The 17,085-nt window shown below is 33.6% G+C and overlaps 3 protein-coding genes across 4 annotated transcripts in view; 2 read left to right on the top strand and 1 right to left on the bottom strand.

Moving 5' to 3' along the window:
• LOC123009630 overlaps positions 1–9,314 on the top strand; it is a 21,438-nt gene extending 12,124 nt beyond the window's left edge. Inside the window, exons 6-9 of the mRNA XM_044406069.1 lie at positions 1–379; positions 5,302–6,040; positions 7,732–7,857; positions 7,947–9,314. The exon at positions 1–379 is cut by the window's left edge and continues 187 nt beyond it. Coding sequence (XP_044262004.1) covers positions 1–379; positions 5,302–6,040; positions 7,732–7,857; positions 7,947–8,971 — 2,269 coding nt within the window. The 3' untranslated portion in view covers positions 8,972–9,314. The remainder of the gene's footprint in view (positions 380–5,301; positions 6,041–7,731; positions 7,858–7,946) is intronic.
• A 70-nt stretch (positions 9,315–9,384) lies between these two features.
• On the top strand, positions 9,385–13,265 carry LOC123009633 (F-box/LRR-repeat protein 6). The gene is made up of 11 exons (XM_044406072.1): positions 9,385–9,540; positions 9,863–9,975; positions 10,057–10,264; positions 10,319–10,775; positions 11,006–11,163; positions 11,216–11,385; positions 11,436–11,561; positions 11,614–11,781; positions 11,836–12,055; positions 12,107–12,266; positions 12,315–13,265. Exons 3-11 carry the CDS (start codon positions 10,117–10,119, stop codon positions 12,556–12,558), a joined length of 1,851 nt encoding a protein of 616 aa, XP_044262007.1. The 5' UTR covers positions 9,385–9,540; positions 9,863–9,975; positions 10,057–10,116; the 3' UTR covers positions 12,559–13,265.
• A 26-nt stretch (positions 13,266–13,291) lies between these two features.
• LOC123009632 (protein vav) lies at positions 13,292–17,084 on the bottom strand. Of its 2 annotated transcripts, none has more exons than XM_044406070.1 (12): positions 16,711–17,084; positions 16,419–16,661; positions 16,195–16,370; positions 16,074–16,139; positions 15,881–16,004; positions 15,455–15,616; positions 15,208–15,405; positions 15,039–15,158; positions 14,711–14,992; positions 14,079–14,662; positions 13,884–14,030; positions 13,292–13,832 (listed from the first exon to the last, which is right to left on the bottom strand). In XM_044406070.1, the coding sequence occupies exons 2-12, from the start codon at positions 16,659–16,661 to the stop codon at positions 13,577–13,579; spliced, it is 2,358 nt and encodes a 785-aa protein (XP_044262005.1). In that variant the 5' UTR covers positions 16,711–17,084; the 3' UTR covers positions 13,292–13,576. The 2 variants fall into 2 exon arrangements, with proteins under 2 accessions (XP_044262005.1, XP_044262006.1); XM_044406071.1 differs by lacking the exon at positions 15,881–16,004 and adding an exon at positions 15,687–15,786 and having other exon boundaries at positions 16,711–17,080.
• Between the last annotated feature and the right edge of the window lies 1 nt (position 17,085).

The following is a 17,085-nucleotide window of genomic DNA, read 5'->3' on the forward strand; positions in this document are numbered from 1 at the left end:
AAAGCCGCCCCTGCCTCGGGCACCCCCTCGTGTAATTGGCGCAAGCGTAAAAAGCAAGGGCGAGAATGCGCACCATCGCCGCCCTGTCCATCATCACGATCCGGAGCATCGCCGTCGAAAGACTATTGATTCGTGCCCCCGGCCGATGGAGCCCATGGGGCTTATCGAAACCGATCTGGATACAGAAGTGACAGTCATTACAAGTGGTACAAATGTGAAAACGAGAAGTTTGCTCAATTTGGGGGCCGAGCCCCGACTCGGCCACCTTCTCGGCGTCGGCGGCGACGATACAAGAGACAACAACGCCGAAGCGCCCCCAACCAGGCCACACAAATCGATGGAGTTCCTCTTGGACAAGCAGAATCTCAAAGTTGTTGAGGTAAAGTACATTTTTTATTTTATTTTTTTTTTTTTTTTTGGTGTATACAGGTGGTCCCGGTCCACAGCAATTTGAAACACACTATAACTTATTCCACTTTTTCTCATTTATGATAAGTTGATCAAATTTAGGTCAAACCTACTTCTAGTATTACTCGATTATATTTTATTTAAAAAACTTTGTAAAAAGTCATGGTCGGCTTTGATTTTGAGCATTTTTTATTTTCAAGGTCACTCTTTGTACGCGTATCCTAGCAACTGTGTGACCTTGAATGTTTTCAGCAATTTGGAACAGATATTACATATTATAATGCAAGTTGAAAAAATATATTTCTTGGAAAAAAGTGTTGAGTGCAAGTGTGGTTAGTGTTTTGTTCCTTTAATAGCAATAACTAACTATCTATGAGAGGTGAGGCAACACTGTGCATTATTTTCAAATGACGTCATTGTCTGTTTGTAGGTAAATAGATGTTACTTATTAGTCATTCTGTTTCTGTATTTTTTTCGCAATAAAGAAAATTCGAGTGTTGATCTAAACAAAATACAGTGTTTACTACTGTTTTAAATTACAAACACATGGGCGTTTGTGATATTGCAGATGTTAGTGGCGAGCCATCTGGAATGAGTAACTTTCCGCCCTAAAACAATTATAAACTTTGCCGATTTTAAAACACTTGATGCACATCTACAGGGTGTTCCGGCTAAACCTCACATTAGAAGTAGAGTTGTAACAATGATATTTATTTAAAATTTTGTTTATAATTATAATCGGTTGAGTTCTGCTCAATGAAAATATTTTCAAGATGGCAGCACTTCCGGTTACACCAGAAATGGGTATTAACTTCGTTATTTTAAATAGAAAGTTATGGTTTTATTGCGTTTTTGGATTACTCAAGTAATTTTGAGAATGTTTTTATCAGACTTCCCTATACCTAAGTTTAACCGTTTTCGAGATATTTAGACATTTTTTAAAAATTTTAGATTTGAATCTTCCTATTTGATAACTCTGCCATTTTTAATTATTTTGAAATCGTATTCAGGCATATGAAAAAGAAAGGTTAGATCTTTTTTTTTGTGTATTTCTAATTGGAAAAATAATTAACAAACCTCCAAAATTTAAGGTTACGTTTGGGAAACTTCAAATACCCGTAAGACATTTTTTTTTAAATGGAAGGCTCTAATTTTTTCTTGACTAAATGAAAGAGAATTGAATTCTGCATCGATCTGTATCAACATTCCCTAAATTTAATGATTTCCAAGTTATTTTGACTTTTTTTTACAATGGAAGAAATTCATTACTAAAATAAACCTCAAATTTTTTCACAATTGTCTTCTTCTTTTCGTAAATACGAGTGCACATTAAATTTAAAAAGAACTAAATTCTCCTCCATTTAGTAAAGAAAAAATTGGGGTGTTTTATTTAGAAAAATTGAGTTAAAAGTATTTGACGTTTTTTGGCAGTTTGTTAATTATTTTTCCAATTGTGAATACACCGAAGGAAAGATCTAACCTTTCTCTCTGGTAAACCCAAATACGATTTCAACATAATAAAAAATGTTAGAGTTATCGATTTTTGATTAGGAACATTCAAATCCAAAAAAAATTAAAAAGATCTAAATATTTCGAAAACGGTTAAACTTAGGTATAGGGAAGCCTAATAAAAACTCTCTCAAAATTACTTGAATAATCCAAAAACGCAATAAAAAACATAACTTTCTATTTAAAATAACGAAGTTGATACCCATTTCCGGTATAACCGGAAGTGCTGCCATCTTGAAAATCTTTTTATTGAGCAGAACGTAACCGACTATGATTATGGACAAAATTTTAGATAAATGTCATTGTTAGAACTCTCAATACTTTTAACGTGGAGTTTGGCCGGAACACCCTGTATATAATGGAAGAAACGATGGAATGTGCTTGGAGGTGCGTGGCCTCCTTCGCGTGAGTGCATGTGAAACTGTTAGATTTACGAATGCGCAAAAATTCGATTCGATGTTTGGACTAAAGACAATGATGGCTTTTACCGGAAAGTGCATTCAAACATCCGGTTTAAAAGGACGGAAGTAAGAGGGAATAAGCCGCCTAGTAGGTCACTCCCACGTTTACCTGAAACTGCCGTTGGCTACAAAAAATTAACTTTTCTATTTGCGTTTATTATCAAATAAAATTGAGTGCAATTTATTCACATCCTGATAAACAATATTAACCGCATCTATTTTTATCGCATCTAATAATAATGAAAATTGACTCGAAACCGAAAAAAAATATCATTTCGAGTTCGTTGCCCCTACTAACCTGCGAATTACTGTTAAAATGCAACCGAATAAATATTTAAACAAGTTAAAGAATTTTATTTTTGTCACCTAATTAAATGGTGCATCAACTCAAAATTCTAATCTCGAGACATAATTAATTGATTGATTGTTTATTATTTTTATAGTATTACGTATAGCGTCTTTGGCAATCCATGCAAATTGTCGAGGTAAGAAAGTGTGTTATTGAATGAAGCTTATTTTATTTCATCAATCCCTAAATGATTTCATTAACAATTTTTTTAAGTAGTTTTTAATAACCCATCATTTAATTTAATCGTACGAAGGTTAATTAGTGCCAATTATTTCATTAAAAATGACAAAAAACATCACTTGCACAGTTACTCGTCAACATGGATGATGATTTTAAGATTATTTTTTATAGTGATTGTGAATATGAGATGCCTGGACATCTCGATAATGATTTGTATTGTCAACAATGGGTCCGTCTCAGTATGCTGTGGGAAGATAATGTAAGTCATTTTCACATTGTTATTATCAAGGCTATTGTTGACTATACAATATACAGAGTGGCACAAAGTCGGTGGTTCTAAGATTGTATCTGTTTCAAATTGCCGAGAATAACCAAACTTTCAATCAATAGTTGTTGCGTTGCTGTTTGTAGGAATTGGGTCGTTGTCTAGCAAACATTATTTTCAATTATTTTCGACAATTTGAAACAAACTCTTTTATATTAGTGTGCATCAAGTAGGTTGTAGAAGTCTAAAGGCATTTTTAATTTAAAATCCAACGGCACAGTAATATGAAAACGAGTATACAGGGCGTTCCGGCTAAACCCCACATTAGAAGTATTGAAAGCTGTAACAGTGATATTTATCTGAAATTTTGACTATAGCCATAATCGTTTAGATTCTACTCAATGAAAATATTTTCAAAATGGCTGCACTTCCGGTTTGACCGGAAATGGGTATCAACTTCGTTATTTTAAATAGAAAGTTATGTTTTTTATTGCTCTTTTGGATTACTCAAGTGATTTTGAAAGATTTTTTATCAGACTTTCCTATACCTAAATTTAACAGTTTTTGAAATATTTAGACTTTTTTAGTATTTTTAATTTGCATCTTTTTCTCGAAAAATCGATAACTCTACTATTTTTAATTATTTTGAAATGGTATTGGGGCAAATGAAAAAGAAAAGTTAGATCTTTTCTTTTGTTTATTTGTAATTGGAAAAATAATTAACAAACCTCCAAAATTTAAGGTTACGTTTGGGAAACTTCAAATACCTGTAAGTCAATTTTTTCAAATGGAAGGCCCTAATTTTTTCTTGACTAAATGAAAGAGAATTTAATTCTGCATCGATCTGTATCTACATTCCCTATACCTAAATTTAATGATTTCCAAGTTACTTTGACTTTTTTTTACAATGGAAGAAATTCATTACTATTTATGGTAGTTTGCCATGGAAATATTTCTGACTGAAAAACGCCAAATTTTTTCACAATTGTGTTATTCTTTTCGTAAATACAAATTAAAGTTATTTAATGTTTTGAATAACTTTGATATTCTATTTTTTTCTAAATTCTAAGACAACCTATGCTAAATGACCAATGAATTTCTCACAATACCAAAAGAAGTTATACCAGGTGAATAAAAAGTATGGAACCAAACGTTTTTCGTTTAAATTATTTATTTTTTGGAAAAACTAATTGATGAATGATAAAGTTCTATAAAAATGTGATGTTTTATCTAGAATAAATTTTTTCTAATTTTTGTTTTGTTTTTGAGTTCTACAAAAAAAATTTTTTTTCAAATGGCAACCCACGATAAAACCATTTTTCTCATGAAAGTTATGATCTAGTTGTAAAACTATCTACTTTATAGTTAATTTTTCCAAAATTTTACATAAATTGCAATTTTGACAAAAAAAAATCGCATAATTCAAAAACAAAATAAAATTTCGTACTAAGAATACTATCATATTTTTTTATATTACTTTAATTTATATAAATTATTATTTTCTATTACATTCACCCTGTATAATTTGAAAACTATCAAACATAGGTATAGGGAATGATAATACGGATTGAAAGAGAACTAAATTTAGTGAAGAAAAAATTGGGGTGTTTTATTTAGAAAAATTGAGTTAAAAGTGTTTGAAGTTTTTTGGGAATTTGTTAATTATTTTTCCAATTATGAATACACCGAGGAAAGATGTAACCTTTCTCTCTGGTATACCCAAATACGATTTCAATATAATAAAAAATGGTAGAGTTATCGATTTTAATAGGAAGATTCAAATCCAAAAATTTTCAAAAAGATCAAAATATTTCGAAAACGGTTAAACTTAGGTATAGGGAAGGCTAATAAAAACTCTCCCAAAATGACTTGAATAAAACCTAACCGATTGTGGCTATAGATAAACATCATTGTTCGAACTCCCTTCTAATGTGGGGTTTAGCCGGAACACCCTGTAGTTTTTTTAAAAAATCCTGTATTTATTGGTTTCATTGAAGAAACGATTCTTTGTGTACATATTGTAGATTTTATCAGTTGTCGAGGTCATGCGATAATTTCAAACTAAACATATTCGATAACAATGCTATTAGTGTCCAAATGTGATTTTTCAGAGCTTGTTTTGTTTTCAGCCTCCTGAAAACGAGCTCCAAAAAAGCGACCGCGTAATGTCCGAACACCAATTGCGCGTTCAGCGTTCCCTTCAAAAGCTCACCGTTCCCGAATGGTACAAACAAAACCAAGTCCCTCAAGGTTTCCTCCTGAAGAAGCCGTCATCATCATCACGGGAGAGTCGTTGGACGGGGACTGGTAGTAAAACCACATCGTTGAGTAGTTTAGGTTCGAATAGTGGTACTTCCCCGGTGATTTTAAGCCCTACAACGCAACCTTTCGTCCGATGGTCCACCTCGAAACTCAACTCGACAGCATCATCGCCGTGTGCCTCCATCAGGAGCAGTTTCAACACCCGACACCAACCCAACGGTTCGCTATCGCCCTCATCAATTCGCAGTAGTTTTAGTTATCGACAACCGTATTTGGGCTGGAGGTCGCAGGAGAGGCTCTCCAAACCGCGGACTCCTGCTGAACGACTCGCTAATAGTCTTTTGTTGTCGTCGTCGCAACCACCGCAAGCCAGTCCTGATGAGATACAAACTTCGATTAAAGAAGTGACGTCAGCGATTGTGCACTACGTCAGCGGTTTGAAACCAGAGAGTAGTGGTGATGAGACGAGGAGTCGCTCGACGAGTCCAAGAGGTAGTCAAAAGTTGTGCTGGTTGGAAAGCTCTTTTGTTGGTATTAAACCGTTGGATTCGCCACAGACCCCACAACCCCCGACGAGTCTTCGACTAGAACTACAAACACATAATGGTGAGTCGGTTCATGCTTAAGGGGGGACATTCGGGTGTCTTGATGCTCTCTATGTGGTGCTATGTAGTTTAGTCACCTCTCAGTTTACGATTCGGGTAAATTGGGACGGCTTTTGACGTGTTCGATGACGATTATGTTGAGTTTTTTTTTTGTGTATATAGTATAGTTTGACGCGGAACAAACTACATGTTTTATGAAAAATCTTTGTTTTAGTGTTTTTAATAATGTTTGTCTACAGGATGAATCATTCTAGTGGCGTCCAATTTATTACAATGCTGGACAAAAAATGGGATACCAAATATTTGACATTTTTTGAAAATTTACTCTAAATCAGACTTTAACGTCAAATTTAACTTTTCAATACCTCAAAAACGTCAAAATGACGTGAAAGTAAGGTTATTACTATCTAAGGGCTGTTTTACACTACTATTTATTATATCAAAAGAATGTCTTATTTTTTGGTCTGGAATAGTACAAATATATTTTTTTATTTTTTAATTGCAATTATTTTTAATTGTTTGTCTTCCTTGTACCATACCGATAGAAAATGGAGCACTAATATTTTGACATTTTTTTGAAAATTCATTCTAAAGCAGGCTTTAACGTCAAATTTGATATTTCAAAAACATCAAAATGACGTGAAAGTAAGGTTACTATCAAAGGGCTGTTTTATACTACTATTTATTATGTCAACACAATTTTTTTGTCTGTAATTGCAATTATTTTTAATTGTGTTTGTCATTTTGGTTGTTTTTCTTGTACCATACCGATTAAAAAATGGAGCATTAATATTTTGACATTTTTTTTTAAATTCATTGTAAAGCAGGCTTTAACGTCAAATTTGACACAAAATAACGTGACATTTAATCGAAAGTAAGTTTACTATCTAAGGGGTGTTTTACATTATTATGTCAATCACAGAATGTCTCATTTTTTACAAATATAAATTTTTGGCTTTTTAATTCTAATTATTTTTAATTGTGTTTGTTTGTACTTTTTCGTTTTGTTGCTTGTACTATACCGATAAAAAATGGGGCATTCAAATTTTGACATTTTTTGAAAATTCTCTCTAAAACAGGCTTTAACGTCAAAATTGACTTTTCAAAATCTCAAAAACGTCAAAATGACGTGACATTACATCGAAAGTAAGGGCTGTTTTACATTATTATTTATTATGTCAATAACAGAATGTCTCATTTTTTTACAAATATAGTTTTTTTGCTTTTTAATTGCAATTATTTCAATTGTGTTTAGCAAAATTTTTACATTTTCTTACTTTTCAAAAATACCACTGACAACTACTAAAGGCCGTTTCACGTTTAATGAATTTGCTGTTCCATTTTTTGTGTGTTTTTTTTTTTTTTCATTAATATGGTCGGTGTTAGACGATAACACACGAATGGTCCAGCCTGTATAATTGTTTATATTTGTTTCTTTCGTGTACTTTAATTTAAATAAAATTGACTCATTTTAGTATTATTACGTAGTCTGTAATCGACTAAATATGTTATAATTTTTTGTGTATGTACCATTTTTTTATTATTTAGATATATTCTATGTATCGTGTTGTACTCTTCACCCACAAATCTTGAAATAAATTATTTTATTTATTTAATTTTCTTTTTTTCCCTCGCATGCTGTTTTGTGTTATTGATTTAAAAGAAACCAAAAAAATGTAATCTATGCACTAGATGTGAGTCTCCTGAATGCAGAAAGTGTTCCGAAACCGTCCCCCGGTTCGACAACTCTTGAAGACGTTCTCGATTCGCTTTTGGGCCTCCCATCATCGGACCGCGCCCCCAGCCCTAGTCTCCAAGGTAGGAGACATGTGTAAGTTTCATTCCAGGTCATAGGCGAATTTCCTCAAATTTCGTCTCGATTTTGAGCTAGTTTTTGTGTTTTGTAGTGACGGCGTCAGCTAATACCAGTCCCAAGAAGCAACAACAACACCCACGTCGTCGTAGTTCGGAAGGAAGTCAAACCAACAACAACAATTCACGTCGAGTCAGTTTCGAGTCGCCTCTTCTGCAATGTCGCTACTCTCGATGTGGAAAAACAATACCAAAATTAAATCCGGAAGCTTCAAATTGGAAAAACTGCCACAATTGTTCGTACATTTACTGTTCGAGGAGTTGTCGAAGGGCTCATTGGGAGAAACATCGCAAAACTTGTCTTTTTTCACGCATTGGAACACTTTGTCGGCAAGTAATTGCCTCAATCAAGGAACAAAAAGAGACACTTAATCATTTATCGTTGATTGCTCGACGAGGTTATCTCAGCCATGGCCTCGGCGCAGTCAAATGCTTCTTTCCTGGACCTGACAAAGCCGAGAAGTTTCTCACAGGGGGATTAAGTGACTTGGGGGAACTCACTTATGTCCGTTGGCCGGATTTACTACCATCAGAAATGGGGCCACAACTCTACTCTGAATTGGTTCAAATGTGTAAAACTTATAATCCTGATAGTAAAATGGTACTGTATGTTGCTGTGTGTGTGGTGTCGGAGACACCGGCGACTGGGGCCGTCAAATGGGAACGCCAATTGGTGTCTCGCTGTGCCAAAATGCGGCTCAGTAAAGACTTTTCCATTCCGGAAAAAGAAGACAATCCAGAAACGCTCATTTTGACATGTAGTTCAATTAAAGGTGGAAACGATGAAGCAAAGAAATTGAGTATTGATAATGTTTTGAAGGAGTTGAGAGCACGTGGAGTGTCACTCAAAAGACAACATCCGATTATTTTTAAACAATTGTGCGCTTATGCTGATGGAATGTGTGAGAAATTCACACCGATTACGGTGTATCCTAAAGATGCGACAACAGGAAAGAGTTTCATGTGCATTATTATGTTGGAAGCGGATCCGGAGAGTTTGAGACAAGTTGAATTGGCGGGGGTTAAAGTTAGGACTGTTGATGTACTGTGCGCGGATTGAAAGACCTCTGTTACCCTATCCTGTGATTTATTATTATAGCTTGTTGTTATTCTGCAAATTTTAACGAGATTATTCATGTTATCATTCTAATGTTGCTTTTTAATTATTGTGCTTTAAATAAATTCAAGGTTTTTTGGGGTACGTGCCTTTGTCTACGACTTTTGCACGATATTAAGTCACATATCGGAGCCCCCCTTCACGTACTCATTATTTTTACTTATTATTTTACCAAAAACACACCAAATTTGAAAAGCAATAAAAGCAATTGGAAATTGAAATCGTTTTATTCATTTTTTTGTACTTTATTCATAGTTGTATAATAAAAATTGTTGAAATAAATGATTTGAATTTTATTTTATTTTAAGCGGTAGATGGCGTCGATTTGTAGAATCCTGTAGCATTGAAATGGCACTAGCGCCACCTGTAAAAATGTTTGCAGCTTGAGTAACAAGGTCAACAACACTAAAATCAGAAAGTGGCCAAGTTTTCCAAAATACTGATTTTCTCAAAGAAATAGTGATGTGATTGTGATTGGTGGTGTTTTTTCCGAGTATTATCGTGAGTTTCAGGTGAGTACTTGACCATTTATTGTGGGAAAAAGCAAAAGTTGGGAATGATCCGTTATGGGGAGAAAAAAACTCGATCGAGGCCTCTTTCGTGTCTTGGACAACGTGAATTTGCACCGAATTGTAAAATTTCGATGAATTTACGCATTTTCAACGTAAATTTGTATAAATTCCGAAATTTATTCTCTCCTGTCATTTGTGATTGTTTACGAGCGGACTAGATACGAATTTTACCGCCCAATTCAAATTATTTCTTTAAATCATCATTTGTTTGTTTTTTAATGAATCGAGTAGGTATTGGATGACATTTATTGTAATTTTTCAGTACTTCCCTACATACTCGAATTTCTCAAAGACGCGAAAAAAGTCCCTCAATGGCCTGCAGACAACTTTCTATCTGAACTGCCGGTGCAAATTGCACATTTTGTCGACAATCAGGTAATTTTCCAAAGTTACACGCCATCTACGACAGGACCGTATTCGGATTGGTTACCATAGTAATCAAATAAACATTTTTAGGTTTTTCTTTGCGTCAGCGATGTGGTTACCAACTTGAAAGAGAGAAAAAAAATGTGAAAAATGTCGGGCGCCGATTGTTTCAACGATATGCCGACTGAGATTTTTGCGACGGAAACAAACGGAGATATTTACGAACATTTACCAAATAATAATGTTTGTCCAGTAAAAAATTACGTACCCGATGTAGAACAAAATCAAGGCGCCACCAGTACGGGTCAAAAAACTTGCAATTAACTAGTTATTTGTTTGTTTTGTTTGTTAGGTGGTGGTAGCCATGATGTTCCGAAAACGGAAAGTACCGATTGTAACAATGGTAGTATCAAAAAAGTAACGAAAAGTCGCACTAAAAGTGGAATGGGACGAGGTAGACCTCGTAAAGCGCTAGTTGCAATGTATCACAGTCAAATAAGTGGCGATAAAAACACTATTAAAATACGAATAAAGAAAAGTAATTTTACCGCACAAGTGCAACTTACTGCACCAAATAAAAAGAAAAGCGGAAGACGGAAAAAACAAAAAGTTACATCGGATACGGACGTATCCGATTATGAATATACGGCAAAGAAAAGTAAGAATGAGAGTGTCGTGACAAGTACTCAGGATCAGGAGGAGGAGCCTCAAGAACAAAGCGTTTGGGGCGAACACGTTCCTGAAAATATTTTATATAAAATTTTTCAAAACGTGTGTTTTCAAGATGGATGTTTGCCGAATCTAGTGAGGTACTTGAATTATTTTCTTTAATGTGTCCCAGAAATAAAATCCTAGACGAGTCGCACATGTTAGTAGGTTTGCACCGTTGCCATAGAAATATACATGTAACTATGGTAATAAAAATTAAATAAATTAAAATTACCATAGTAACAATAGAAAAGTCAGTAGCGGGTATAATCGTTTTTTCTCGATTTTTTCTGGGACATTTTATGTATATTATTTAATAATTGAATTATAGATTGTGTCGTGTGTGTAAACTGTGGCGGAACGTTGCTTTGACACCTTCATTGTGGAACAAAGTGGATTTGAATTATGTGAAAGAGCCGTTCAGGACTGATTTGCAATTACATTGGTTGATTTATAATCGGTTGTCTTGTTGTCAGGATTTAAATTTGGGTAAAAAATAGCGAAATAATTTTTTTGTATGTTGTTTTAATTTTGTGTTTAGGTGAATGGAAGGTTCGTGATATACAAATTGCAATTGAAGCTCTCTGTGCGAATTGTCCTGAATTACAAGGCATAAATTTGAGCGGTTGGAAAGGCCTCAATGCTGATAATTTGAAATATTTAACGACAGAATGTAAAAAACTGGAACGATTAGACTTGTCGTCAATTAACGTAATTGATTGTTTGGATTGAAAAAAAATGTATAATTTTTTTTGTTACAGTCTACATCGGCAATTAATTCTCAACCTTTGGTAGCAATGGGCCAAACGATGAGCAGTCGTTTGACACATTTGGTGCTCGCTCATAATAAAATGGCGGGTTTTACTCAAATAATGGCGTCAATTGCTGTACGATTTGTCATTTTATATGAATGAAATATCTGATTTGTGTTGTTTTTAGGCGAATTGTCCGAATCTCCAACTTTTAGATATATCCAACATTCGAACTTTTGCTCACAATAGCGCACTTTTACACGTTGAAAAATTACAAATTGGTTGTCCAAAATTGCGAGTTTTGCGTATTACAAATAGTCAAATTTGGTTGGCACCGGCTAGTTTGACCGATCAGGTGGGGGATATTTTTGTGTCGATTTTAAATAAAAAAAATTTTTTTTTTTGTTAGGTTGCCTCACCTGGATTTCCGCTTTTGGAGGAGTTGTCTTTAGCCGGTTTGGAAGAAGACCAAACGACTACTTCTCGATCTGTTGATGATGACGGAATTGAGAGGATATTGAAAAATAGTACAAAACTTCGTTTGTTAGATGTTAGAGGGTGTATTCGTTTAACCGATTCCGGTTTGGTTAAAGTACCTGCCTGGGATCTTGAACATTTATTTTTGAGTGGTAAATAAATGATGAATTTAGTTTTTTTCTCAATTAATTTTGGTTTAACAGCCTGTTATATAACTCGGACCCAAAATTCCGGTCTGGAATTGATAGTCCGGAAATGGAGTCACAGTTTACTCGAAGTTGATTTGGCTTGGAGTACAGCGACGGAATCTTTGGATGCAGCTGTGATGGCTTTGGCTGAAAAAGAAGCCGAATCGAAGCTGAGGTAAGTTTAGAAAATATAAGAGGAAAGAAAATGAATTTTTCTCTTTAGAATTGTGAATTTGTGTGGCTCTTCAGTGAGTTTAGAGCCGGTGAAAGCCGTACTAAATTGCCCTCATTTGCATTCCATTAATTTGCAATCGTGTCGGGCTTTACCTCGAGGGATTAAAAGGTTATATACAGGAGATGCCGTTCAAGAGTTGAAACAAAGTTTGCAAAATAGGCCAAAGAATGATGTCAGCGAATCAGAAACGGAACAGTCACCAGCTCATCCAATCGTAGCAGCTGTCGAATAAAATGCTTTTCTTTTTCATGTCGAATGTGATTGAAATTATTTAAATGCGAGTTTTTGATCGAACGGGACCAAAAAATTTTTTTCAAAAAAAAATTTCATTGAATCTCGGATAATGAGATCAAACTTTGAGCCAATATTTGAATTGTTTTAATCACATTTCGGCTAAGAGTTTATAAATATTTATTATATATACATTGTATAAAAAATGTACGATAATTGTCTGAATATTTTATTTTGAATAATTTAGATAAATACTTTACTAATTTAATACAGGTTATCGAGTGTACAAAGTATTTTATTAAAAATTTTCCTTGTTAGGTCTAAATTATTGTCTATGTAAAGGATTTAAGAGAAGAAATATTAGAGAAGAGAGCGGCAGTATTAATTTATTTGTTAATTCCCTGTGAGAACTTTACTAAAAAAAAAAAAGTCAGGTGAGTAAACGTTGTGATTTTATTATTACATTAGTAAAGTATTTGCAAAATATGTCTTACCTGTCTATACGTACGTAAAAATCTTTCAATTGAACACCAATCAAAAGTAAACAAACCAACTACACCTGACCTTAATGCACCACTTTTGATTTTTTAATCAATTAATAGATTGTGTACCTACCTACCTAATGTGTAATTGTCTATTAGAGCGAAAATGTAATTCTAATTATGTTCACTGTTTTGTAATAAATAAAAAAAAGTTTCGTTATTTTTACATTACTTGTTCACCAATAAAACAAATTAAACAATACTTTGATTTATTAAACATACATTTAAGAATAACAAAATTGATCCGTGTATCTAGCATAAAATATATTCATAGTTTGGGGTGGCTTTCGTTGTATGTAGTACTTGCAAAGGCCGTCCCAAATTGATCGGTCATTTATATATCCATATGGCACCGATACACTTGACACATCTATATTATATTATATAAAATTAAAATACACATTAATAATAATAAATGCTTTCTCCTCATGTGTGAACACATCAAAACAATGAATTACTGGCAAGTCGCGCGACTATTTATTGCATAAAATGACGACTAGTGTTGAATCTTGCTTCACCATCGATTCGAACAGCACCATTAGGAAAAAAACCACTTTCGTATCTGTCATTTCGGCCCTTCCACCAACCCTCTCTGTACCCCTCTTTACCTATAACATAAATTATTTGACCTTCACGAAGTTGCAATTGACAAATATCGGTCGGTTCAAAATTTCGAATAACTGTTGCAAGCAGTTGACGGTAAGGCCACAACAATTTCGTATTTTCTTCCAGTCTACAAAAAAAAATCAATTATTTGAAATATCAACTCTTTATAATATTGTACCTCTCGAAATTCTCCCGTAAACTATTTGTTTGATAATTGAGCACCAATTCCTCAATGTTATTAAAAAATTTCGATAGAGATAAATAATACTTTCCTTCGTGTTCCCCTGTATTGCATATTTTCATGTGTTTGACTGTATCGTTTGTCCTGAAATTAATTATTTCAGTTTGTAGAAGGAAAAAAAGAATTTTTTACTTGAGTGAGAGTGCATATTTATCCTTATCTTCACTTTGTGGTCTTATTCTGACTAGAAAAGTGCCATTTTCTCGTCGTTCCAATTCGTTTTGTGCTCGACTCCTATCCATCTCACCCACAAACCACAATTTATCTCTAAGACAAGCATCGGCTCCATTCATGACTAAATCGGACGTTGGATTTTGATTATGAGAACAACAACGGCCCGAATGTGCTATACATTGTTTATGAACACCGATTTCACAAACTGTACATTTGTATCCTTGATAAATCAAACCTCTGAGATATTTTGAGCAATGGAAACATTGAACTGGACCGTTAAAAGTTTGCAATTCGAATGTGTGATTTGTACGTTTGAGCGCTGCTGGATGAATATTATCCAAAGCATCATTTATCGCTTTAATCATTTGTTGTTTCAATTCAAGAGTTCGAACAAAAATTGTATAAACCATAACATTATCATTCTTCACAAGATGAAAACTATAACAAAAACGTGCATCTCGACTCAAGACGGCTCTATTGTGTGTTTCATCAACGTGATATTCACTTATGTTAATAATATTTCGAAATGCAAATTGACGAACCTACAATTCAATTTTACACAAAACGAAAGTTAAAATCATAAATTATACTTTGATTTGTTTACAAATCAAGATACATTTATCAAAGATGAACACGTATCGGTTTCTGATTTTTTGATCATCATGTGCTTTGATTTTCATTTCACCATCTTTAATCAATCTTCCATAATTTACTAATCGGTGATCTGGTGATCTATACCATTCTACAATATTTTCTTGTAGATTTTGAATTACAGCCAAATGTTCACTATCTCTCGCTGCTTCGTTTATAAAACCAGCAACATCGAGCATAGCTTCACGTGCTCGTCTCAAATCGTTATATTCCTCATGGTTCTTAAAAAAAAAAATCAAAAAAAAAATTAACAAGACTAAAACTCACAGGATCGGTATTTTCAATCAATTTGTCGAGTAATAAATGATATTTTAAAATTCTTTGCATCGGAACCGATAAAACATCTCGAAGTTTAAACCTACCATTATTGTCTTCTTTCTCATATGACTGGAATTGATATTTTTAGTACATAGAAATTTTTTTGTTTAAAAGTTACCACAATTGTTGCATTAAAATTCTCATCACTATCACACAATTCTTGCAATAAATTTGTCGCTCGTGTCAAATTCGCACAATAACCACCATAAACAAGAAATCTTTCTCTCCAATTCATAAAAATCGAACTTAATCTATAGCCTGGATCACGAAATCTGGTCAATTCACGATAAAAAGCTAAATGTATTTCGTGTAAATCCTGAAATTTAAATTACATTTTTTTTATTTTTATTTTTTTTAATTCTTACGTAAATTTTATAAAAAACAGCTTCATGATCTTGGGGTTTCATTTGATTAGCTAACGGCTTCATAAAATTCCGTTTCAGTTTGGCAAGAACTTCAACATAATTTTTTTCAGTATCTAACAATTCTTTTATGACAAAATCGCGTTTTTCGAATGTTTGTTGTGGCTGAAAATTCAGGATTTAATCATGTTTTTTATAGACTTTGAAATGTGGATGAAAAGCCAAAAAAAAGTACCTCATTAATGGGCCTCAATGCACACAAATCTTGATAAATTTCTTCGCTCGCCACATCATAAATCGGATCATTCATTCCTCTAGTATTGGATGGCATTTCTCTAATATAACAAAACAGGCATGCAAAAAAAAGAAATCTACAGCGTGTCAAAAAAAAAAAAAAATACAAACAACAGGCGATAAAACATTGCAAACCTCTGGTAGACAAGTCGAGAAGGTCACGTAACACAAATCGTCGTAAACCTCCTCTTCTCTGTCTTCAGGTCGCGGACAAGGGATTGTAAATTGTAACCAACTTGGTTCATTAGTCCTGACATAACTACATGAAGGGACAGCATTTAAGGGAGAATTTTTTTTTTTTGACCTTAAAATTGAATATTGTACTTACACAGACTTGAGACTTTGATAAATCACTTCCTCTTCTTTTGTTTTGACACCTTGAGCAGTGAATCCTCTAAAAAAATATCGTTTCATTAGGAAAATAATAATTGGTGTTTTTTTTTAATTACAAAATATTTCCTTTTTGGGCTTCTTTAGTAAGTGAGAGTTTTGATAAAGTGCATAATACTTTATGGAAATTTGTGAGCTCGAAAAGCACCAATGGATCAAACAAATCTTGATCTTTCAATCCAAACGAGATAACACAAGTCTTGAGAAAAAGCTCAATGTTGTGTAAACTTAAAAACTAGAAAAATATTATTAATGATGAAAATTTGCAAGAGTAACAACTGACTTGAGCCATGGCTGGTTTTAAATTAACATTCTTCATATCAATACATCCAGGACTTATCTTATTGAGCAATTTACAAAGTAAGACACCATCTCGAAGAATATTAGCTAAATCAGCAATACAAGCATCAGGCCAATTGGCTCTATGGTCTGTTCTTAACATTCCCCATCTTGTTAACCATTTCGCACATTCTTTCCACAATTCGTCACTGGTGTCTTTATCGGTGGCATAAAGAGCTGTAGCCATCTGAAAACATGAAAAATATTTTCATTGTTTCAAACGATTTTTTACAAACATTGGGAGCTCCTGGTACATTGAAATATCGAAAAGCACTAATCTCACGCACTTTTCCAATAAAATAAACCGATAAATACAATCAGTAAATAAAATAAATTTACTTAAACGTCAAAGTGACATTATTATTAATGTCATGTCAATTTTCGTTGCTATGACGAACGATGTGAACGCCACCTATTTTCATCAAAATATTAAAAATCAAACTATTTTTTTCACACTTTTACGAGCAATCAGTCACATGTGAATTTCCCTAAAAAAAATGAAAAATTTTAACTGTTTTTCACACTTTCAAGCTCAATTTTAATATTTGGGGGGCTATTTTAACGAGCAATTTCGCCAACCAAATGCGAAAAATCCCCAAAATCCACTTGTC

This window comes from Tribolium madens, unplaced genomic scaffold (genome assembly GCF_015345945.1).
Source record: "Tribolium madens isolate multiple individuals breed KSU strain unplaced genomic scaffold, Tmad_KSU_1.1 Scaffold_7;HRSCAF=85;Tcas5.2_LG10, whole genome shotgun sequence".
In the NCBI taxonomy this organism is placed as follows: domain Eukaryota; kingdom Metazoa; phylum Arthropoda; class Insecta; order Coleoptera; family Tenebrionidae; genus Tribolium; species Tribolium madens.

Coding starts and splice junctions, on each gene's coding strand:
- LOC123009633 (XM_044406072.1), top strand. CDS start 10,117: ATGTCGGGCGCCGATTGTTTCAACGATATGCCGACTGAGATTTTTGCG. Junction 10,776..11,005: donor TGTTTGCCGAATCTAGTGAG/GTACTTGAATTA, acceptor ATTGAATTATAG/ATTGTGTCGTGTGTGTAAAC. Junction 11,782..11,835: donor CGGCTAGTTTGACCGATCAG/GTGGGGGATATT, acceptor TTTTTTTGTTAG/GTTGCCTCACCTGGATTTCC.
- LOC123009632 (XM_044406070.1), bottom strand. CDS start 16,661: ATGGCTACAGCTCTTTATGCCACCGATAAAGACACCAGTGACGAATTG. Junction 15,406..15,454: donor CTGTTTTTTATAAAATTTAC/GTAAGAATTAAA, acceptor TTTAAATTTCAG/GATTTACACGAAATACATTT. Junction 13,833..13,883: donor TTACGGGAGAATTTCGAGAG/GTACAATATTAT, acceptor TTTTTTTTGTAG/ACTGGAAGAAAATACGAAAT.